Here is a 19731-nt window from a genome sequence, read left to right on the forward strand (position 1 = left end):
TCTCTGCTTTAATTTGCATCCTTAGGTCCAGCTGTCCAGCGGCAGGTCCAGAATGGACCAACTTCAGATGAGATAGAAGCTCAGAGAGCCAGGTAAAATTTCTTAAGACCCAACAGCGAAATGGTTAAACAAAGTTCAAAACTGGATACAAAACTAAAGTACTCAGGATGAATTAACATTGAACCCGTATTAAATCATCTTTGGACACAACAAGCTGTAATCACAACGCTGACATGGCTCGCTCACCTGGCAGATCCAGAACAACATCATTAATGTTGTGTTTTTGTCCACTTGGCAAGTATACATGCAGTATTCACTCTCCTTCTGCTCCTCACCATCTCCTGAGGGAAACATCTGGCTCTTTAGCAGCTAAATGCTCACTATCTGTTAACTTTTTCTGTCTGCTCTATAGTGCTGGACAAGTAAGGTACTGTCGGTTTTATGCTGAAAACAGCGAAAATGACTCTATGAAGGCATTAAGGGTGAACCATACCATTTAAGCTGCCTCCTGTAAAACCAAAACAATGAGCTGAAAGAAGCTAAAACACTCTGCAGAGCTGACAGGAGCTGCAGTCAAGTAAAAAAAAGTGTGTTATTCTGTGGTCATTTGAGCCATTGTTAATATATAATATTGATAATAGCACCTTTAAGTATTGACAGAATAAGCAACATTCAACAAAGTTGAGTGAAAAATGTGTTATTTGCTATTAATTAAGATCTTAATGCACAAACACGATGGGGATTTGATGAGATCAGATTGACAGTGGCCTGGCAACATAAGCAAGCCACAACTGTCATCACATTCTGATTAAAATGTTGCTCAGCTCTGGTTGGACAGGAGTGTGTGACATCACCCTTTCTGAGGAAGCTACACCCTTTTCAAACGAGTGAGAAGAGCACAGACAAAAGTGTCGCAGAAAATTGTGTTTCCATGCGGGAACCCATTGTTCAGAACAAGAAGCTGGCTGAGACGCTGACACTCTTTGAATGAGAGAGGGGTCCTGGAGAGCAGCAAGGCCACAGAGGCACAGGAACACAGTCAGAGTTTTAAAAACAGATAAAAGATTGTCAGCTATATTTAGATCATCACATTAGTCATGTGACATGCCTGCTTCCACGATGTTTCCTGGTAAGGCTTATTGTATTTTAGCGTTGGTGGGATGGCTCGTTCAGGAAATGTACTTAATTATCCCCAAAACAAGCGGATGAACTTCAACTGAACTTGGTCCAAACGAGTATTGTGGTGAGGATTATGGTGGTGAGTGCGGTACCATGTGTCTGACAACCTGTCACACCGACAGAATATGAACTCTAGTGGCTGAGATAACCAGACAGCTGCCCTCAGTGACTTTTATTCCTATTCTCTTTTATCCGTCTCTTAATACCCTCTGCCCTCTCACAGGACTAACTCCCATAGCTAACAGTCAGATAAAGACGGCGAGCTTTAGAGAAGGCAGCAACACGAGACGTTCATTCTTCTGAATCGTCGAGGCAGTCTAGTATTTGAAATGATGCTCGAGGCAGTTTCCATGGGTTGCTAAACGGCCTGCATTTCTTCCACTGTGGCTACTATTCCTCTCCCCCCTTCAGAGACACACTCAGGCACAACCAGGTCTTTGTTGCTGTTTTTAAACCTGTTTCGGCTCAGCCTATTGGTTCATCCAAATGCCAAATGCCAGGGCTTAAGAGAACAAATATGATGGGAGTTACGGCTCTCTCTGATCCCATGTCTGCTAAACTGTACCTCCGGCACAAAGGATTAGGTCTGTGATTGTGACGGGAGATTGTGTGCTTATGCGTGTGGATTTTCGGGTTTGTGTGTGTGTGTGTGTGTGTGTCAGCGGACGTAAATGAATTCGACTGAGCTCTCTCCAGTGGTAGCCGGGCAGCATTGCTCAGCAGCTCTGCTCCTGCTGCGTGCACTGCTGTCACGTCGAGGAGGCTGCTGGCTCAGCACTTCTCTCCAACACACAGCTGGAAAATTCCACATCCTCTCCACGAGCTGTCTCCTTTCCCTTCTCTCTCTCCTGAGTCGTGACATACATATGCTTCTCACATCAAAGATGAGGAGGCGTTTGATGGGAGGTGGGAGGGGCGTGGTTGCAAGGTGGAGAGCGGAGACGGACGGATATGAAGGAGGGAGTGACGTGGGCTTGGATATTGTGTTGTAATGCTACAGGGGAAACTGTGCAGCAGTGCCAAAAAGCTCTTTGAAATATGTAGAGAAGCAGATGACTCCAAGTCAGGTAAAGTCTACAAGCTACACAAATCAAAGCTGCCTTCAACGTGGTGACAGCAACAGAGAAAAACATCCCATCTGCCACAATTTACATGCAGTAGAAACGTTAGCAGCTCCAAGTTGTTGATGTTCCAATGAATTACCGTATTTCCTTATGTCATTATTAATGTCCTAAGTATGAGAGGGGTGTACTTTAAATAGACTGTGTGTCAATTCATTCATTGCATTTAACCCATCCACAGTTTCTAGTTCTAAGCCAGTGGATTGGTCAAGGCTACTGGCAGCGTTTGATGGAGGGGGAAACCATAAACTCCCCACAGAATCGACTTGGGAATCGAACCCGAGACCTGCTGCCACAGCCAAGCATTTAGCCATGAACGAGCCAAATAGTTCCCTTGGGTCGAAAAGAGGAAGAGTATTGAACTTATAGGTGGAGTCTAGACAAACAACATTATTCATTTCAACTGTATAAGCTGATAATATGTCGGTGTTGTGCCCGATGGATCCTGTAGTAATTACTGGGTTAGAAGCCTTTTTAGATTCCTTGTCACTTTTCCTATTGCAGCTTTAAGGCAAGGGGAATTTTCTCTGGCTGCTGCTGCGAGACGCTTGGCTGCACTTTTCCTGTAGGATAATTAAGTGACAGAATCACAGATAAGACATGACGTTTTGATATTGAGTGAGCAGACATGTTTCCTTCCTGTCCCTGCAGGCAGATGATGGAGCAGCAGCAGCAGATGCAGGCGCACATGGAGCGGGAGCGACGGTCGTCCAACTCAGGTACTCACATCAAAGAGCAAAGAGCACACATCAACTGAAGTTAATATAATCTAATCTTTTGTATTGTTTACAACAGAATATCTTCTCATCATCTCGGTGCATGTCACAAAGTTATAAGTGCAAACACATGTACATACAAACAGAGGGAGTCTTCTCCATCTTCACCTGTCACACAGGTTCTCCTTTTCAAGGCCACCCTGCTGTGCTCTCCGTGGCACCCCCAGTAGTACCTCCGCCCATGAACATGGGTGGTCCTCCTCCCCCTCCACCGCCACCAGGACCTCCACCACCTTCAGCAGGGGCGCCCCAGCCTCCTCTCCCACCTCCACTTCCCATGAGTGGAGGAAGTCACGGGGATGAGCCCCCCGCCCAGACGGGTCTCGCCGCCATGATCGCTGGAGCCAAACTGCGCCGCGTTCAAAGAGTGAGGCACTAACTTATCTTTGCGGCTTTGAAGCTTTGATGAATCCTCGTCAAGTCAGGCAGGATAGAACTGGATCATCTCCACCAAACGACTCATTTGAAAAGTTTACTGTTTGTACATGTCAGAGAGCAACAAGTAACTCTGGACTCCTCTCCTCTCCTCAGCCTGAGGACAGCTCTTCAAGCGCCAAAAACGATGCCAACCGAACAAGTGGAGGAAGCGGAGGACTAATGGAGGAGATGAACGCTCTGTTGGCGCGAAGGTCAGAGCACTGAGTTGAGAACGCCACAAAACCATTTTGCATCGTTATCCTGCAGCCACAATTAGACACCATTAAAGCTTTTAATCAGTGTGTAGCTCAGGATTCATTAGCGATTATTATTACTAGTTAAAACTGTTGACCTTCATGGATGTGGATGAAATGCCCTGTTCTCACTCGAGGCTTCTTCTTCCCCCTCAGAAGGAAAGCAGCTTCAGAGAAGCCCGAGGACAGCCAAAACGTAAGTGAAAGGAAAACAGTGAACAAGTCATGAGGCTGGCGATTTATTATGATAATTAGGATGGTGATTGAGGCACGGATGATGATAATGCTGGTGGTAATTAGACGAGCATAATAATCATCATTATTTGGATGTATCATATTTTTTATTCTTTGTAAAGTGATGAAAACAAAGAGGCAAACTGAAAAAACACAGTCATAATGATCACTGCAATAAGGAGAGAATTACAGTGAGTCAGATATAGGTGTTTTGTGCAGGTGGGATTAATGAAGGCGCAATATCACGCCTCAAATAGCAGTGTCCATGATGAGGAGGATGAGGAGGATGCTTATTACAGTTATCCTTTTGTCTTCCTTTAGGATGACCCAAATTCGCCGTCACCCAGCACCCGGAGTGGACAGAATGCCACAGGTGAGGGAAACTGAGCACAGTGTCTTGTGTATTTCTGTCGTTTGGGCATCTCATATTAAAAATGCATTTACAGCAGACAGAGAAACATGTTCAGAAACATGTATTCCTGTGTTCCTACATGTCAGCTAGAAACATTGTACTTTTTAATTCGCTACAAAGACAGCTGTAGTTACTAGTTTGCAGATTAGGATTTTACATACAAAAACAATTAATTTTTATAAAATAATCTTCCTAAAGTAGTTCAAATGAGCTCTACGTTGAGCAGCCACAACAGCTAATAATGCTTCTTATGCATTAGTGCATGTGGTTTGTCAAACTAATGGTTTAATGTGTGATAATACGTCACTCACAGGGGAGTTTCCTGCTTAATGAGAACTTTTACTTTCGATTCTTTTAGTTCCTGTTTCTCATAATACTTTATGCACTTTAATGTACATCAGTTTTTCTTTCTGACCCCCATGCCTATCGTTTAGATGGTGCAAAGAAGCCGTGGGACAGAGCTAACTCTGCAGACAGGTCAATTGTTTCAAGGTGAGAGCCGGAGGTGGCGCAGCTCATTGGATATGTGTCTGTGAAGCTGAACAACAGAGTGAATGTAACAGAGAATGATTGTTGTATTATGCAGGGTACGGCCCGTGGGGGGTGGCAGTGACACAGACTCGTTAGACCTTGACAGAATGAAACAGGTAAAGAAAATACATTATCGTTTTTTTGATCTTTTGACAAAACAAAAATTATTCATTTTCCAAGTTAATTTTGCTTCCTGTGGATTTCTACAGCAAATAAAGAGATATGTGATGTATCATGAATGCTGATGTTATCCATTTGTTTGTGCATCATTAGGAAATCTTGGAAGAGGTGTTTCGTGAATTGCACAAAGTGAAGGATGAAATCATTGATGGTACGTTTAATTTCCTCTTGAAACACTAAAGAGGGGTAATCAATCAACATTTAGGAACACTGTCTCTCGCCTAATTTATGCTGATGAATATTTAATTGGAAATCTAACCAGTGGGATAATGAAAAGGAGTTAGGTAGTTATGTTATGGTGAGCTGTGACCACTAGGCTGCACTAGAGTCCCAGAAACCTGAACATGGAAATTTAGTACAGCAAAGCTTACAGTACAGAGCCAAGCAGCATTTAAAAAAACATTCACAAAAGTGAATAACTTGTACCTAATTACATTATTAGTCAACATTATTACTTGATTAATTAAAATGTGTTAAATAACTCACATTATAAGGATGTTTATTACAACCCAGAGGGTCATTTGTATCACACTGTGAACAAATTAATGGTTAATGCAGCCATACTCACTGTACAAATATGAGTTCTGAATGAGTTCAAAACATGTTACAAATGTGTTCATATAAGCCTAAAACTATCTCACAAATATTACATTATAGATGCAGTTATACATTCATCACACATTTATTTATACATCTATAAAAAAATGACAATACATTGCAAAACAGTTGAATAAATATGACTGTATATCACAGAAATGCTAATGAGTTTGACTTTGTCAGTCGGCATATCACTGACAGGGTCATTTGCAGTCTATAAAGTCAATGAATGCATTGTTTTCTCTTGTTTTGCTTTGTTTGTTTTTCATGATACATCTGTCCCTGAAATCAAAGCACTTTCTTTAAAGGAGCATTCCATGAATCTGAATGAATTTTCCTACATTTTCAAGTCTCAAGCCGAATTTGAAATAACCCTGATGACATCACTATGCCATGAGGATATATGATCAATCTAACCTGGAGATGTGTTCCCATGTCTTCTCTCCTCTGCCTACAGCCATTAGACATGAACTCAGTCGAATTAGCACGACATAATCTTTCAGAGCCACTCCCCGACACGAACCACCTTTTCGTGGTGGTTCCTTTGCCCTTGCAGCAGCTGCTGTGGTCCTGAGGAGGAGAAGAAGGAGGAAGAGAAGTCAGGAACGGAGGCCCAAACTGTGACATCTACTCATCCTGTCCAGCTGCGGTGTTGAAGCAACGCAGCAACGTTGCTGTAACACCTCAGACATGTCTGTGTAACGTTTGCTTTGTTTGTTTGGAGAGATGGACGTGAACGGGGCACGCTCTCGCACTGATTACTCTGATTTCTTAACATTTTCTGTCTGTTTGTTAGCCCAGTTCACCCCTCTGTCCTCGGCCTAAAGGAAAATGGATAAAATTCTAATGATTTTATTGGTTTTGCTTTTTTCACAAGCTTTTTATTATGATTACTATCATTTTCATTATTATTGCTATCATTTTTATGATTGTCAATGTAATGTTAATATGAGTAGTAGTAGTGTAGTGAGTGCAATGGTAATAATGAGGAAATGATAATGTGAATATGATAGTAATGATAATGTTGATCATTATTATTGCACATCATTTTATGTCAGCCTTTTGTATTTTATATTGGATGTTTTCATTTGTTTTTGTTTTAGATACAGTTGCAAGCACATCCAAAAATGTTTTCTTGTCATCTAACCTCAAACATTTTTTTAAAGGTTTTTTATCCTTTTCGCCAACACAGATACGTGTGGAACCATGGCATAAAAAAAAAAAAAAAAAAACAGGCTCTGACCTGAAACTGAGGGTGGAATAAACTTCTTTGGATATTGCGATCTTATAAACAAAACAAAACAAAACAAAAAAATTAAATAATACACCAGAGTATTTGTGATCATGTTGTTAATAAAATGTTTATTGGCTGCAAGGATATGGTGAAGTATTGTTCATTTTATTCTCTCCTTTTATGACAAAGTGCTTCCTGGTTTGACAACAACAACAAGAAAAGAAACGCACTAAGTTTAAAATGAATTCAAATAAAACTGTGAACAATGTCTTGGATAAATGAGGCTGTCTCTTTCCTTTTGTGCTTATTTGGGTGCTACTTTGATGCCTGTCTGGTGCTTTTGTCCATCCGTAATTTTTCTTTTCATTTTCTTTTTTTTTCGGACACAAAATATGTGCTTGCTAAATAGGTGCAATAAATGTCAGCTGGTGCAGTACAGAGACGTGTGAAACATCTGAGCTGCTTCTGTGCAACCTTATTGTGTTACGAAAGTGTTGCACACAATGTAGGATGCTGGTAAAGTGTCCTGGAAAAATATCTGCCAGAAAGATTCCAAAGATAAACCCAAATAATCGATTAATGCAACACGCTCTTTGTGCATTACTGTGTACTCATAAAAGGGTTTATTTAATTAACTGCAGACGTAAAATTTCTTGTGAATTAATGATAACTCCACCTCATAGATTCAGCATGGGCTTGTGTTGTGTTCCCATTTGCTGCAGCCTCTTGTGCTATTTACATATAATTTAACTAAAACAACATTTCACTTTTTCAGCTCTGGCATATTGGCTACACAAATACTGTAATGCTACCAACCACTGGATGTAATTGGCTGAGACTTGAAGGCAGGAAGCTCTCATTTTTCTTTACTGAAATTGCTAGGTAACAGTATCCATGTAAGAAGGATGGTATTGATAAGAATGTCATCAAATGCAAAAGCTGCTGAAGCATCATCACTGACTGAGGTGTGGACACAGATGCCACATGATGGGAAGCTTGAATCCATGCAGAGCAGCCCACTCTACAGCCAGTGTAGCTTTATTTAGACATAGGTTTGATCATCATTGTGTAGATCTAATGATAGACTTAAACTGATGCAGCAAGGGCAGAATTAATTTATGTCAGCACTGTATACTTGAGGTCATAGAACTAATAATTAAAGATGAAAATCTAAATTAGCTCTTTTCTTTGATTTAAAAAAAACTGCATGTTTCCATTTGTGCTGGACTATTCAAAAAAAGGTCTAAATAAAACCATATAAGACCATCTAATAAAAATAATCCATCAATCAAGGTCAATAAAATGTATCTTTAAAAAATACTAAAAGTCTGCTGCATATGCGAAGTTTGCTTTGACCAGATGTTCATGTCATTGATTATCATTATGTAATTTACACATTCATTAATCTGAGGGGGAAAAAATGAATTCATATTAGTGCTTTTGTGACAAAGATAACTAATCCTCCTGTCAGCCAAGTTTGGGAACCCCCCGGTACCACCGCTACCACCAGTAGCACTGTTATCGCTTGGTTCACTAAAGTCTCGCGATGTTTCTGTATTAGAGAGCATTGTGGCGACGAGAACTGGTGTGGGACGGAGTGAACAGAGTTGTTATCGAAGAAGAGGGAGAAGAGACGGAGGCAGGAGCAGAGCCGGGGGTGTGTGAGTGTGTTTGTGAGGTCCAAAAAGGAGCACAACACGGCGTGAATGAGAGAGGCAAGCTGGCGGAATTCAACATGGCATCCGGAGATACGCTGTACATTGAGACAGACGGCTCGGAGATGCCGGCCGAGATCGTGGAGCTCCACGAGATAGAGGTGGAAACGATACCGGTGGAGACTATCGAGACCACGGTGGTCGGCGGGGATGACGACGACGACGATGGGCAGCCCATGATCGCGCTCCAGCCGCTGGTCACCGACGACCCCAGCTCGATCCACCATCACCAGGAGGTGATCCTGGTCCAGACCCGGGAGGAGGTGGTCGGCGGGGATGATTCGGACCTGCACACGGACGGCGGTAGCGGGTTCGAGGACCAGATCCTCATCCCGGTACCGGCTCCGGGGGTGGAGGACGAGTACATCGAACAGACTTTGGTGACTGTGGCTGGGAAGAGCTCAGTGGGTCGGGTGAAACGGGGAGGCGGCACTGGTGGCAAGAAAGCGGGCAAAAAGAGCTATTTAAGCGGCGCGGAGGCTGGTGGAAGAAAATGGGAACAGAAGCAAGTGCAAATAAAGACACTGGAGGGGGAATTTTCTGTTACAATGTGGGCATCGGGTAAGTAACGTTAACGTTAGCCCTGTGTTAGTCTGTCAGATCCGTTGTTAGCCGTTGCATGAGGCCTCATTGCCTGGGCGTTGTCCTGCTGCACCAGACTAGTTCCTGGAGTGCTCCCTTGCACCGTTGTGAAAAGCAACAAATAATGCACGTTTTCGATGCAAAATCCTATTGTAGCATAGCGAAATGTTTTTGTTTTGAAGGGAGGCCATGTTTTAGGTGTTGCTGGGCGCCGCCATATTCCCCGACACTAGTAAGTATGGCGGCGGCCCCGAAAAAATGGCGATAGTGGCGGTCAGGCAGAGATGGCGGCGGTGCTTGGGGGAGATAGAGACAGCTGGGTTTAGTGTACGTGCAGGCCGCAAAACTACGGCGAACGTGGTGCTCAACTGCAGCTGGTGCTGCGACGGAGGGCCGTGTGAAGCGTGTGAAAGTTTAATTTGCGTGGAATTTTGAGTCTGGTACTATTTATCGGGTAAATCGTTTAGCAGTTAGCTCTGTTTGCTGTTGGGGGTAGTTCACCAGACAGCTTTGCGTCTGCGTCAGGCTAGCTAGCTACTGCCTCTGTGCGGCGAGATGGGACTGCGTGCAGCCTAATATTGACCGAGCGTTAGTCCATATTTACTGAAAAGGGTCTTAATAAGGCAACCGAGAGTTTATATTTTAATGGTTGCTTGTTTTATGTCACAGTCTGGTTAAAAAAAAACATGTGTCTTACTGATAGTCAACCTGTCTATATTGTTTAGGACGCAGCAGATATCTTGAGCTATTTTAGTGCACCCTGCTGGTTGCTGTAAAGTAGGATTCAATAGTTTTGCTTCCTATTTGTACATAGGTCTGAACTGAAGGAGTCTAGAGCTCATGTGCCTGCTTGATAAATTCTGTTTTATGAATGAATATCAAGTCAAATCAAATCCCCCAAAAACAGACGTTAGAATTATTTCCTTCTTCTGTACTTTATGAGTGAAGTCTTTTGTTTTTAAACTTTTTGTGTTTTAGTATTTGTTCGTCTGCCAAACTTTTGTCTTTGTCTAGTACTCTTCTTGTTTTTCGCGTTTAATTCTGTTATCTCGGTTAGCAAGGTCCCATTTGCATTAGTCAATTATAATTTATAACGTAAAAATCTGCTAAAACAACTAAGAGCAATAGGAAGTGAAGAGTATGTGGAATTGGGTCATTTTCTTGTGAATGTAAATCCAAAGCAGTTAATGCAACAGTAATGTGGTTTCTAATATAACCTCATAGCTGAGGCAGCTGCAGATGATTTTGCCCTCCCTCACACTTGTAGCCAGGGAGAAACACGTATGTTATCGGTTCAGTCTCTGTAATGTGTTTCTAGATGACAATAAAGACATTGACCATGAGTCGGTGGTGGAGGAGCAGATCGTCGGGGAGAACTCCCCTCCGGACTACTCCGAGTACATGACCGGGAAGAAGCTGCCCCCTGGTGGCATCCCGGGGATCGACCTCTCAGACCCCAAACAGCTGGCAGAGTTTGCCAGGTGAGTGTGTTTGGGTCCCAAATATAAACACGTCTGTTTCCTGAAAAAAAAAGCCAGAAAGATGTGGCTGTTCAGTCACAAGGTGATATATAGTCGATCAGACAAAATTAGTAATTTTTCCTGAATGATAGAATTTTTTATGTGCTGTTGTATTTGGACACATTTTGCTTCTTTGTTTTTTTTCTGTCAAGAGTAAAGAGTCAGAGTCAAGAGTAAAGATTTAGAGTCACATGCTCAAGTGATAAAGTGTGGGATACCCTAAGGACTGTGCTTAAACACTAGTGTGGAATAATTAATAACAGAATAACAGTTAAAATAAAAATGAGGGAAAAAGAAAAGCTTAAGATAATAGTACAAATAAGAATTAGAGCAAAATATATAGATATTAAAATAATTATATTACATGTATACTAAAAAGAATGTAAACAGAGAAAATCACTTGCAATTGGTATGTAGGCATGTTTGTCTTTCTGTATACTGATTAACATTTTATGCACAAGCTATGTGTATAGTTATGTAATTCGTGAAGGTATATCATTGTTATGATCATATGCTAAAGTAGACCAAAAGCAACTATTCTGTACCCTTATTATGTTGTATTTGTCTGTGTGTGTGTGTGTGTGTGTGTGTGTGTGTGTGCATATATATGTATATAATGATGACAAACTGATTACAAAAAAGTGCCCGTGGTTCTGCTGCTCAAAATTGTGTTGTTGGGGTGTGTGTTGATGGTCAAAAATCAAGTGACACCTAAAAATGTCATAAGAAGAGAGGGTCTTCAATGCACTCAGTAAAAGGTTTTAGCCAGTTTAGCAACTAACAAACTATTTTCATAACTGGTTATAATCTGCACCCTGTCCTTTTGACATTTAATTGTATAATCTATAAATGTCAGAGCATGGTCAAAAAATGCCCACCAGGGTTGTGATAAAACTAGATTTTGCCCATTTCAGTTGCTTGTTCTGTCCAACCAAGAGTTTAAAGCACAAAGATAAAAAAGTAAATATTAACATTTGAGGGGCTATGACTTTTTCACGCCTTTGCCAAACAAAAGACTTAAGTTATTATTAATATTGTTGCACTGTAATTCACAACCTGTTTCAGCTCTAAACAGTCTTGCTGTGCATGTCAGCTAAATGGAACGCAGAGAGACCAGTGAATGTTCACAGTCAGCAGGCATTATGTAATTATTTACCATGACTTCACAGAATCTTTCCTCTTTCCTGTTAATTTGTGTCACTGGTCTAGGAGATGACATGGGTGCTTGCATAAAAGAGTTGGCTTTGTGCCATGTGTCTGTTTTTGTTTGTATGTTAAGAACTCCAAACCATGTCCTGTTTTTCTACACAGGATGAAGCCCAGGAAAGTCAAAGAGGACGATGCTCCCCGGACGATAGCCTGCCCTCATAAAGTGAGTTTAACAACGTTGCTTTGCTAAAATAAGTCCATTGTTTGATCCTCTGAACATTGTTGCTTTCTGTCTAATTGGACATTTCTGTAAAGGTTATTTAAAAGTGAAGAAAGCACTTTAGTGTATTGATTTTCATGTACTTACAAGAACAATCAAACCTCTTCTGAACTCTACAAGTTTAGCTAATATAAAGGCTTTTTTTTTTTTTTTTTTTAAACCAATGAGCAGCCCGTCACTGGAGTGTGCAGCTATTAACAGAACATTTTCACTTCAGGGAAAAGTAGAGGCAGCTCCACTTTTTTTTCAGAATGTAGACCTGATTAAAGGAAACTATGTAAAATGTTGAGGACTCTCGTATGTTTGTGTACAAGGAAACAAACCCCTTTTGGTGCACCACTTCAGAGTTTACAAGCCTGCTGCCAACAAAACCTTACATTATTTGCCCATCTGTGCTGTTTGTCAACTCCATGCTGCACTTTCTCTGGTCCTCAGGGCTGCACAAAGATGTTCAGGGATAACTCAGCCATGAGGAAGCATCTCCACACCCATGGCCCCCGCGTGCACGTCTGCGCCGAGTGCGGCAAGGCATTTGTCGAGAGCTCCAAACTCAAACGTCACCAACTTGTTCACACAGGAGAGAAACCCTTCCAGGTTGGCATCTGGACGAACTTCACACTCCCCCGTGCACAGATACGCTCACACTATTTTTATATTTTAAGTGCATAAGCCCTTCACAGTTTAATGCCAAATCCAAGCTAAGGAGAATTGGATATTAAGTAATTTCTGGCTCACAGGGTTCAAAATTTATACCAGTAAAACTCAAGGTCACCTGTGTTAGTGGCTGGCAGCATTTTAAGTCTTGGCATGATCTTAAATTTGCTCCAACATTGTCACTCATTATTTGAATTTACCCTGTAATTGCTAACATATTGTAGTATGTAACATGTAAATCAGTCCTATTCAATTGAGTTTGCCAAGCCACCTTAATTACTTATGATACACCTGTCAAGCTTTCTGCTCTTGTGCAAGTGTAGTTTACAGTGGCAACAGCGACAGATTTACTATTAGTATTTGTTTTTTCCTTTGTTTGTTTTTTAACAGTGGTTCTGTGCTTCCACACAGATTCGGCCGAAAGCAGGCTTCTCATTGGCACACAGCTGTTGATTTTGCAGGCTGAAATGACAGCACAGTTTACAGTAACAGCTGTAGCTAGGTAGCTACTATATCTAATTAAGCTCAATTAGCTTCATAAGTTGGCTGAGAACAATGTTTCCATCTGGCCGGTAACTTGAAACAAGGGGCCTATTAAGGAATCTTAACCTATTATGTATTTGATGTGTGTTTGTGCTCGATACACAATATTGTACTGAAAGAATGAGACGAACGCTGCTTGCCCCAGGTGAAACATCAGCATTCTCACCAACTGATTGAAAAAGAGAATCAGTATTGATTTTGGTTTGCCGTGTAGAACTAATTGGTCCTCGTAGTAGGATAATGAGAGAAAATGTGAGTGCAGACTGTAATTTTGTCCCAACATGAACCTGTTTGGCTGCTTACTCTTGTTGTTTGTATTAAGGAACAAAATGTTTCACTTAAACATTACAGGAAAAAAGGGTTTCATTGGACACTAACCAATGTGTTCAGCCACCATTGGATTATTTTGGGTCATGCTGGCTGGGGTTTCTGGGTCGGTCCAACAAATGTCAACACTGTTTGTAGTGAGGTAGTTAGCCAGAGTTAGAGCACATCAATACACTGTTTAGTCTATTCTATACACTTCTGCTCTTGTGTTGGTTTAGTTTAAAATGCAGTGTATAGCTCTCACTACAGCCCCATTCACACTGCTCCAACATGTAGAGAAATCCAAAGCTTGACAGGGCTGCTGTTGCTAAGCTGTTGTTGGTCAATATTTGTTTAGGTGAGATGTTAAATTGTCAGTTAAGCCCAGGAGCTGGGTGAGCATACGGTATGATCAATGTGAAGACTGACCCCTCTCCTCCTCTCCCCTCCTTCTTTCAGTGCACCTTTGAAGGCTGTGGGAAACGGTTTTCTCTGGACTTCAACCTGCGCACACACGTGCGGATCCACACTGGAGACCGGCCCTACGTCTGCCCATTCGACGGCTGCAATAAGAAGTTCGCGCAGTCGACCAACTTAAAGTCTCACATTCTCACACACGCCAAAGCCAAAAATAACCAATGAGAGCCCATCCGTCAGAGTCAAGCCACACAGATGAGGGGGAAAAAAGAGCATCTTAGCGGCACACGTGAAACCTCTTTCAGTGGCGGAATGAAAAGACTTATTGATTTATATGAAAAAATCTGACAGATTAAAAGACTTAAAAACAATGAAATTCAGCTAGTTTCCCTGCATCTCCTGTCTTCTGCTGTCATCTTGGATGAGGAACACACTGACTATTCCCCAGCGCCCCGGCCAACGCAGTCCCTTCGTTTCTCCAGTGGCACTTGGCTGCCAGAAGATGGAACTCATGGACAAACATCAGAGACTTATTTTTACCAGAGTGAGGAGAGACGCAGCAATCTATTAGTATTTTTATTTTCTCACATAGCTTTTATTTTCCTCAAGTGTGCATATTGTACACTTGACTCAGGCTGTGTTTAGTAAAATTGTGATTTTTTTCTTTTTTTTTTCCCCCCTCCTCCTGCATTATGAGATCGTACCTATGATACAAAAGGCCCTCGGCCTTGTGTGACCTGTTTCACACATACGTTTAAAAACAGCTGTATGTTTGCATTTCCATACCTTTGGTTGTATTTTTCTCTAACCACAAAATAACCTTGTATACTTGTACTGTATGGCTGTATTGAAATTACGTAGACATAGATAGAGGTGTGATTTAAAGTGTTAACCGATTAAACTTTTAGTCATGAGTTGCTTTATATTTTCTATGAGCTGTCTTTACACAGATGAATGAGTAATATAAGCTTACTCAGAGCGTGTCTCAGTTAAAGTATCTGGAGCGTACATTGAATTGACTGCGAGACCATCACTTTCTTTGTTAGAATGTAATGTACAGAAGTCAACCATTAACTTCCTTTGTTGATATTTACACCCATGTATCTCAACTGCCCACAATAAAATGGGTCATTCCAGCCCTGTTGAAATGTACAAATGCTTTTATTAAGTGTATCTTTTTGGTTGAACAGTGTTTATTATTTGTTTTAGACATATTCCTTATGATATACAGTAGATAGAATTCTTCAGCCTGCCTATTATTATCATCAATTCCACACTGTCGAAAATGATCATGCAAGTGCAAGTGGCACATTTTTCATTTCATTTCATTTTTCATTTATCAAGCAAAAAAAAACATTCTCTTGTTCCATCTTGGAAAGTGTGGGCATTTGTTGGTTTCCTCTGTCATAAATTGAGCATGTTTTGCTTTTGGACTGATGATCAGATCAAATGAGAAATGTCAAGACGTCGCCTTGGCTTTTGGGAAATTACAGTGGCTGTTTTTCACTTTTTTGGGGTATTTTAGAAAGACGACAGTTATTTTCTTAATTGAGAAATAACTTGCAGATTAATCAGTAATGAAAATAATTGTTAGTTGCAGCCCCAGTGTTATTATTACTGACAACCATTTTCCAAAGCGCACCATCATGTTTTGAATGTTTTTTTGATGCCATCAGATTCTTTTCATGACATCCATTCTTATTGTTTCTATCACTGTGAAAGCAGCGCCCAGTGGCCCTCACAGATCCACAATTTATCAAAGTGTCAGTGGTGAAAAACAACTAAGTACATTTACTTAAGTGCAATTATGAGATACTTGTATTTTACTTGAGTGTTTCCCTCTTACGTTAATTTATGCTTCTACTCCATTTTTGCAGAAAATACTTGATTCGACTGCTAATCTTACTAGTTACTGTGTAGATTGCAAACATTTTACTATTATTCTGCGTTTAAAAAACATGATCAGTTTATGAACTGCGCTCTGTTGCTGCAAATTAATATGCACCGAATATAAAGCAGTTTAAATTAGCTTCACTTAAGCAGGCTCCAACATTTAAGTAGTGCTGACATGTTAATGCATCAGTAATAATGATCCAATAATATAATGATATAACACTGACAGGGGCCTTTCTGCACAATGAGTGCTTTTATTTTTAATACTCCCTTGCTTAAGTATAATTTCTAATGTAGGACCATCACTTGCAATCAACTATATATATATATATATATATATATATATATATATATATATATATATATATATATATATTATTACTTTTACTTAAGTAATGGACTGAATACCAACCAATGGACGTCACAATCCATCTTTGTTCTTCTTTATCCTTTTGGTTAAAGCCTTTTGACTCACCAGAAATATTAGTGTTGTTTTATCACACCGGCCTGTTCAATAACCCGTCAGTGACCACACAATAGATACAGACAGAAACAGAAAACAGCATTTAAAAAAATGGTATGCTTTAGAAAATGCTGAGTGGAAATGTAAAGTAAGTGGGATTTATAGTATGTGTGCAGTACAGCTGCACCTACATGTAAATTTTACTAAGAAGACTAATAAAGTGCTCACAGTGGAGAAGTTGGAGCCAGAAAATGACATTTTTGCTTCAAAATGACTTTACAAAAGTCAGCCTTGGAGACTCAATTCTTGTGGTTTTTAACACACAACAGGCTTCACCAAAGTGACTTTTTTTAGAGAAATAAAAAATAGAAATGTAGCCCTCAGTGTCAGTCTCTCCCTCTCACGTCCCCACTTGCAATTTTTGAGTTTACACTTAAGTCCTTTCCGTTTTCCGCTCAGCCAGCGGGATTAACACAACTGTCGACCTCAGCGCCCTGCTAAGACCCCGCTCCTTGGCCTGATCCTGGTCGTCCCGCTGCAGACCCCAGACCAGCTCTTCTTACTGCCCCCTTCTGGCACTCAACTCTAATGACTTTACCCAGGTGCCCGTGCTATCCATGGTGCTGATCCCCAGGCGGTGCATACGACAACATCAGCAAGCTGCAGAGTAAAATAGACTCCCTTTGAACACTCCTGTCCTCACTGTCTGTCACACAGAACGATCCTAGAGGAAGAGAAAAACAAAAGGGAGCCGTCTTGCTTTGTGTTTCTGGTGAGGAGATACATTGATTCAGCTCCAGTGCATTCCTGATGTCTTATTGGCTTTTTTAGACTCCAAACAGCTCAGACTTGCTGCTTGAAATTCAGAACCAGGCGCATTTTACCTCTACCTGAGACCAACTTTGACTGGAGTGATGTGTAAGTCCACCCTCTGTGTGTGTCTGACAGAAAGTCAGAGTATGTAAAGGCTGATTCAGGCATGATTCCACTTGGGGGTCTCTGTCTTTTTTTCTTTTTTCTTTTTTTTTCTAGGGCAGCATTTATTCACAGGATTGGTTGTTTTGATTGACAAAGGCAGGGGAGAGTAAATGCACTACTTGTTATGCAGCTGAAGTCTGTCAAGCCTCCAACACCTGCTCTCTTTCAGATGCTTATTTCATTATGGCTTCTCTCTCCCAGGAGTCAAGGCACTTGGTGTGTGTGTGTGTGCGTGCGTGCGTGTGTTTCTATTTTTAATTCCACGCTGTTTACCTGGATGTTCCCTTTCTTGCCTTCTCTCTCTCGGCTTTGGCCAAGTCTTATTTGCAACCCGATTCTGATCTCGCCTACAATCTCGACGGCTGGATTCTCTTTCATTAGTTTGTCTCCCTCTCTGTTGCACTGGTGGCAAGCAAACACAGGTTTATCACAGTGAAGCATCCCAGGCAGCCTCAGCGGTGAGATACCCACAGTAGCTGCACTAAACCCCTTCATCTGTGAGCAGAGACTAAATCAGGAAATCCTTACAGATCTACCCTCAGCCCTCTGTGCTTTATTATTTATTTTGCATTTCTTAATAACACTTCTGCAGAGATCCGTCCTCTCGCTTGTGCTCTGCTTGTCAAGAGCCGAAATACATAGTCACGTGGTGTTGGATGTAAATAAATCCTGAGGCAAACAACCAGAAGAGTAAACATTAAATTGCATGAGCTTATTTTGTGTATTCAGTTTAAGTCTTCATATACTGTAAGACACGCACATTTAAGCCCATTAAAGGCCAGTTAATGTTACTCTGCAAACACAGACTTGTACAAATGGACTTATATGTAGATACACCTTGCACTACATCCTCAGTTACATATAGCGGAAGCCTGTCAGCGACTTTAACTCCTCCATTGCTCAACCACGCAGCCAATTTGATGGTGAGGCATGCAGAGCAGCGCAGCTCAATTCCATCCAATCTGTAGGTCAAATCTCTGGACGTAAATCTGTTCTGGACGCGTTTTAAAACCTCTTGAAGTGCCTTTTTTTCTGTGGTGAGCACAGCAAGAGATGCTATTTCCATGCAGAAAATATGTTGCCAAGGTAACAGAGGAGAGAGTGTGAGTGTATGTGTGTGTATGTGTGTGTGTGTGTGTGTGTGAGAGAGAGAGAGAGAGAAGCTGAGATACCCCCTGAATACCAGGACTGCCGCTGCAGACGTAGAGCACAACGCTCCACCCTGTCAGCGCTGCTACAGTGGATTTTCAAGCCATGTACATCACTCATTGCACATCTGAAGGCCGTCTATGAATGCTCCAAATGTCAAGACGGTTGGGTTTTATTTCTGTCTCTATTTGCTCAAGTGTCACACCGAAGAACAGTACAGGTTGTGATTCATCTTTCAGTTTCCTGCTCTTTCTACATCTCACCCTCTTTTTCACCTCTGGTCCTCTTATCAGCTCTCTTCTCTCTCTCCGAGTGTGTCTCTGCCTAAATATAGACCGCCTTCCTCTCTTTCCTGCTGCCTCAGTTTCAGTCTCTCCATCTGTGTACACCTGTCTCCTCTCTCATCCTCTCTCTGTCTGTCAGAGTCAAAACTGCTTCATCGGCACGGCCATAATTAACCACGCTGTTGCGAAAGTAGGTTGCACAAGGTTTACAATGTAAGTGTAATAATTCAGAATGTGAAAGTGTCAGGAAATGGTTTGCGCATTACAACACAACGAATCACCACCTAATCATTAAGGGATTAATCATTTCGGTCGTTTGTCACGCAAAGCAAGCCGGAGAAATACTGGCTCCCCAAGTCTAACATTATAAATGGAATATTTTTAGATTTTAATTGTTGCTTGGACAAAACAAACAATTTGAAGATTTAAAGCTGGCCTCTGAGAAATGTTGATGGGTATTTTATATTTACTAAATGATCGACTGATTCAGTGGTGGAACATGATTAGGTGCACTAACTCTACAAGAACTGTCCTTAAGTACGGGTTTGAAGTACTTTACATGAGCATTTCCATTTTATGCTAGACATTATACTTCTACTCTACATTTCAGAGGGACATACTGTACATTTTACACACTTATCTGGTTGCTGTAGTTGTTATTACCTTACAGACATAGATTTTACTTAAAAAAACATGATGCTAACAGGGCTGCAAATAATGATTGTTTTCATTATCAATTAATCTGCCAGTTGCTAGATTAATTGATTGATTATAAAATGTCAAACACACACAAATGTGAAAACTGTCCATCCCAATGTGATGTCTTTAAATGTCTTCTTTTGTCAGTCCAAAACTCAAAATCA

General features: G+C 41.2%; 2 protein-coding genes across 3 annotated transcripts in view; both read left to right on the forward strand.

Moving 5' to 3' along the window:
* Positions 1 to 7158, forward strand: part of evlb (Enah/Vasp-like b) — a 31209-nt gene extending 24051 nt beyond the window's left edge. Inside the window, exons 4-13 of the mRNA XM_041958769.1 lie at positions 26 to 92; positions 2952 to 3019; positions 3196 to 3443; positions 3608 to 3705; positions 3904 to 3943; positions 4303 to 4354; positions 4828 to 4885; positions 4980 to 5040; positions 5198 to 5255; positions 6159 to 7158. Coding sequence (XP_041814703.1) covers positions 26 to 92; positions 2952 to 3019; positions 3196 to 3443; positions 3608 to 3705; positions 3904 to 3943; positions 4303 to 4354; positions 4828 to 4885; positions 4980 to 5040; positions 5198 to 5255; positions 6159 to 6196 — 788 coding nt within the window. The 3' untranslated portion in view covers positions 6197 to 7158. The remainder of the gene's footprint in view (positions 1 to 25; positions 93 to 2951; positions 3020 to 3195; positions 3444 to 3607; positions 3706 to 3903; positions 3944 to 4302; positions 4355 to 4827; positions 4886 to 4979; positions 5041 to 5197; positions 5256 to 6158) is intronic.
* A 1347-nt stretch (positions 7159 to 8505) lies between these two features.
* On the forward strand, positions 8506 to 15249 carry yy1b (YY1 transcription factor b). 2 transcript variants are annotated; one of them, XM_041959201.1, is made up of 5 exons: positions 8506 to 9211; positions 10551 to 10713; positions 12064 to 12124; positions 12617 to 12775; positions 14144 to 15249. In XM_041959201.1, the coding sequence occupies exons 1-5, from the start codon at positions 8671 to 8673 to the stop codon at positions 14324 to 14326; spliced, it is 1107 nt and encodes a 368-aa protein (XP_041815135.1). In that variant the 5' UTR covers positions 8506 to 8670; the 3' UTR covers positions 14327 to 15249. The 2 variants fall into 2 exon arrangements, with proteins under 2 accessions (XP_041815135.1, XP_041815136.1); XM_041959202.1 differs by having other exon boundaries at positions 10563 to 10713.
* Positions 15250 to 19731: the final 4482 nt, after the last annotated feature.

Source organism: Chelmon rostratus, chromosome 18, assembly GCF_017976325.1.
Source record: "Chelmon rostratus isolate fCheRos1 chromosome 18, fCheRos1.pri, whole genome shotgun sequence".
Taxonomy (NCBI): domain Eukaryota; kingdom Metazoa; phylum Chordata; class Actinopteri; order Chaetodontiformes; family Chaetodontidae; genus Chelmon; species Chelmon rostratus.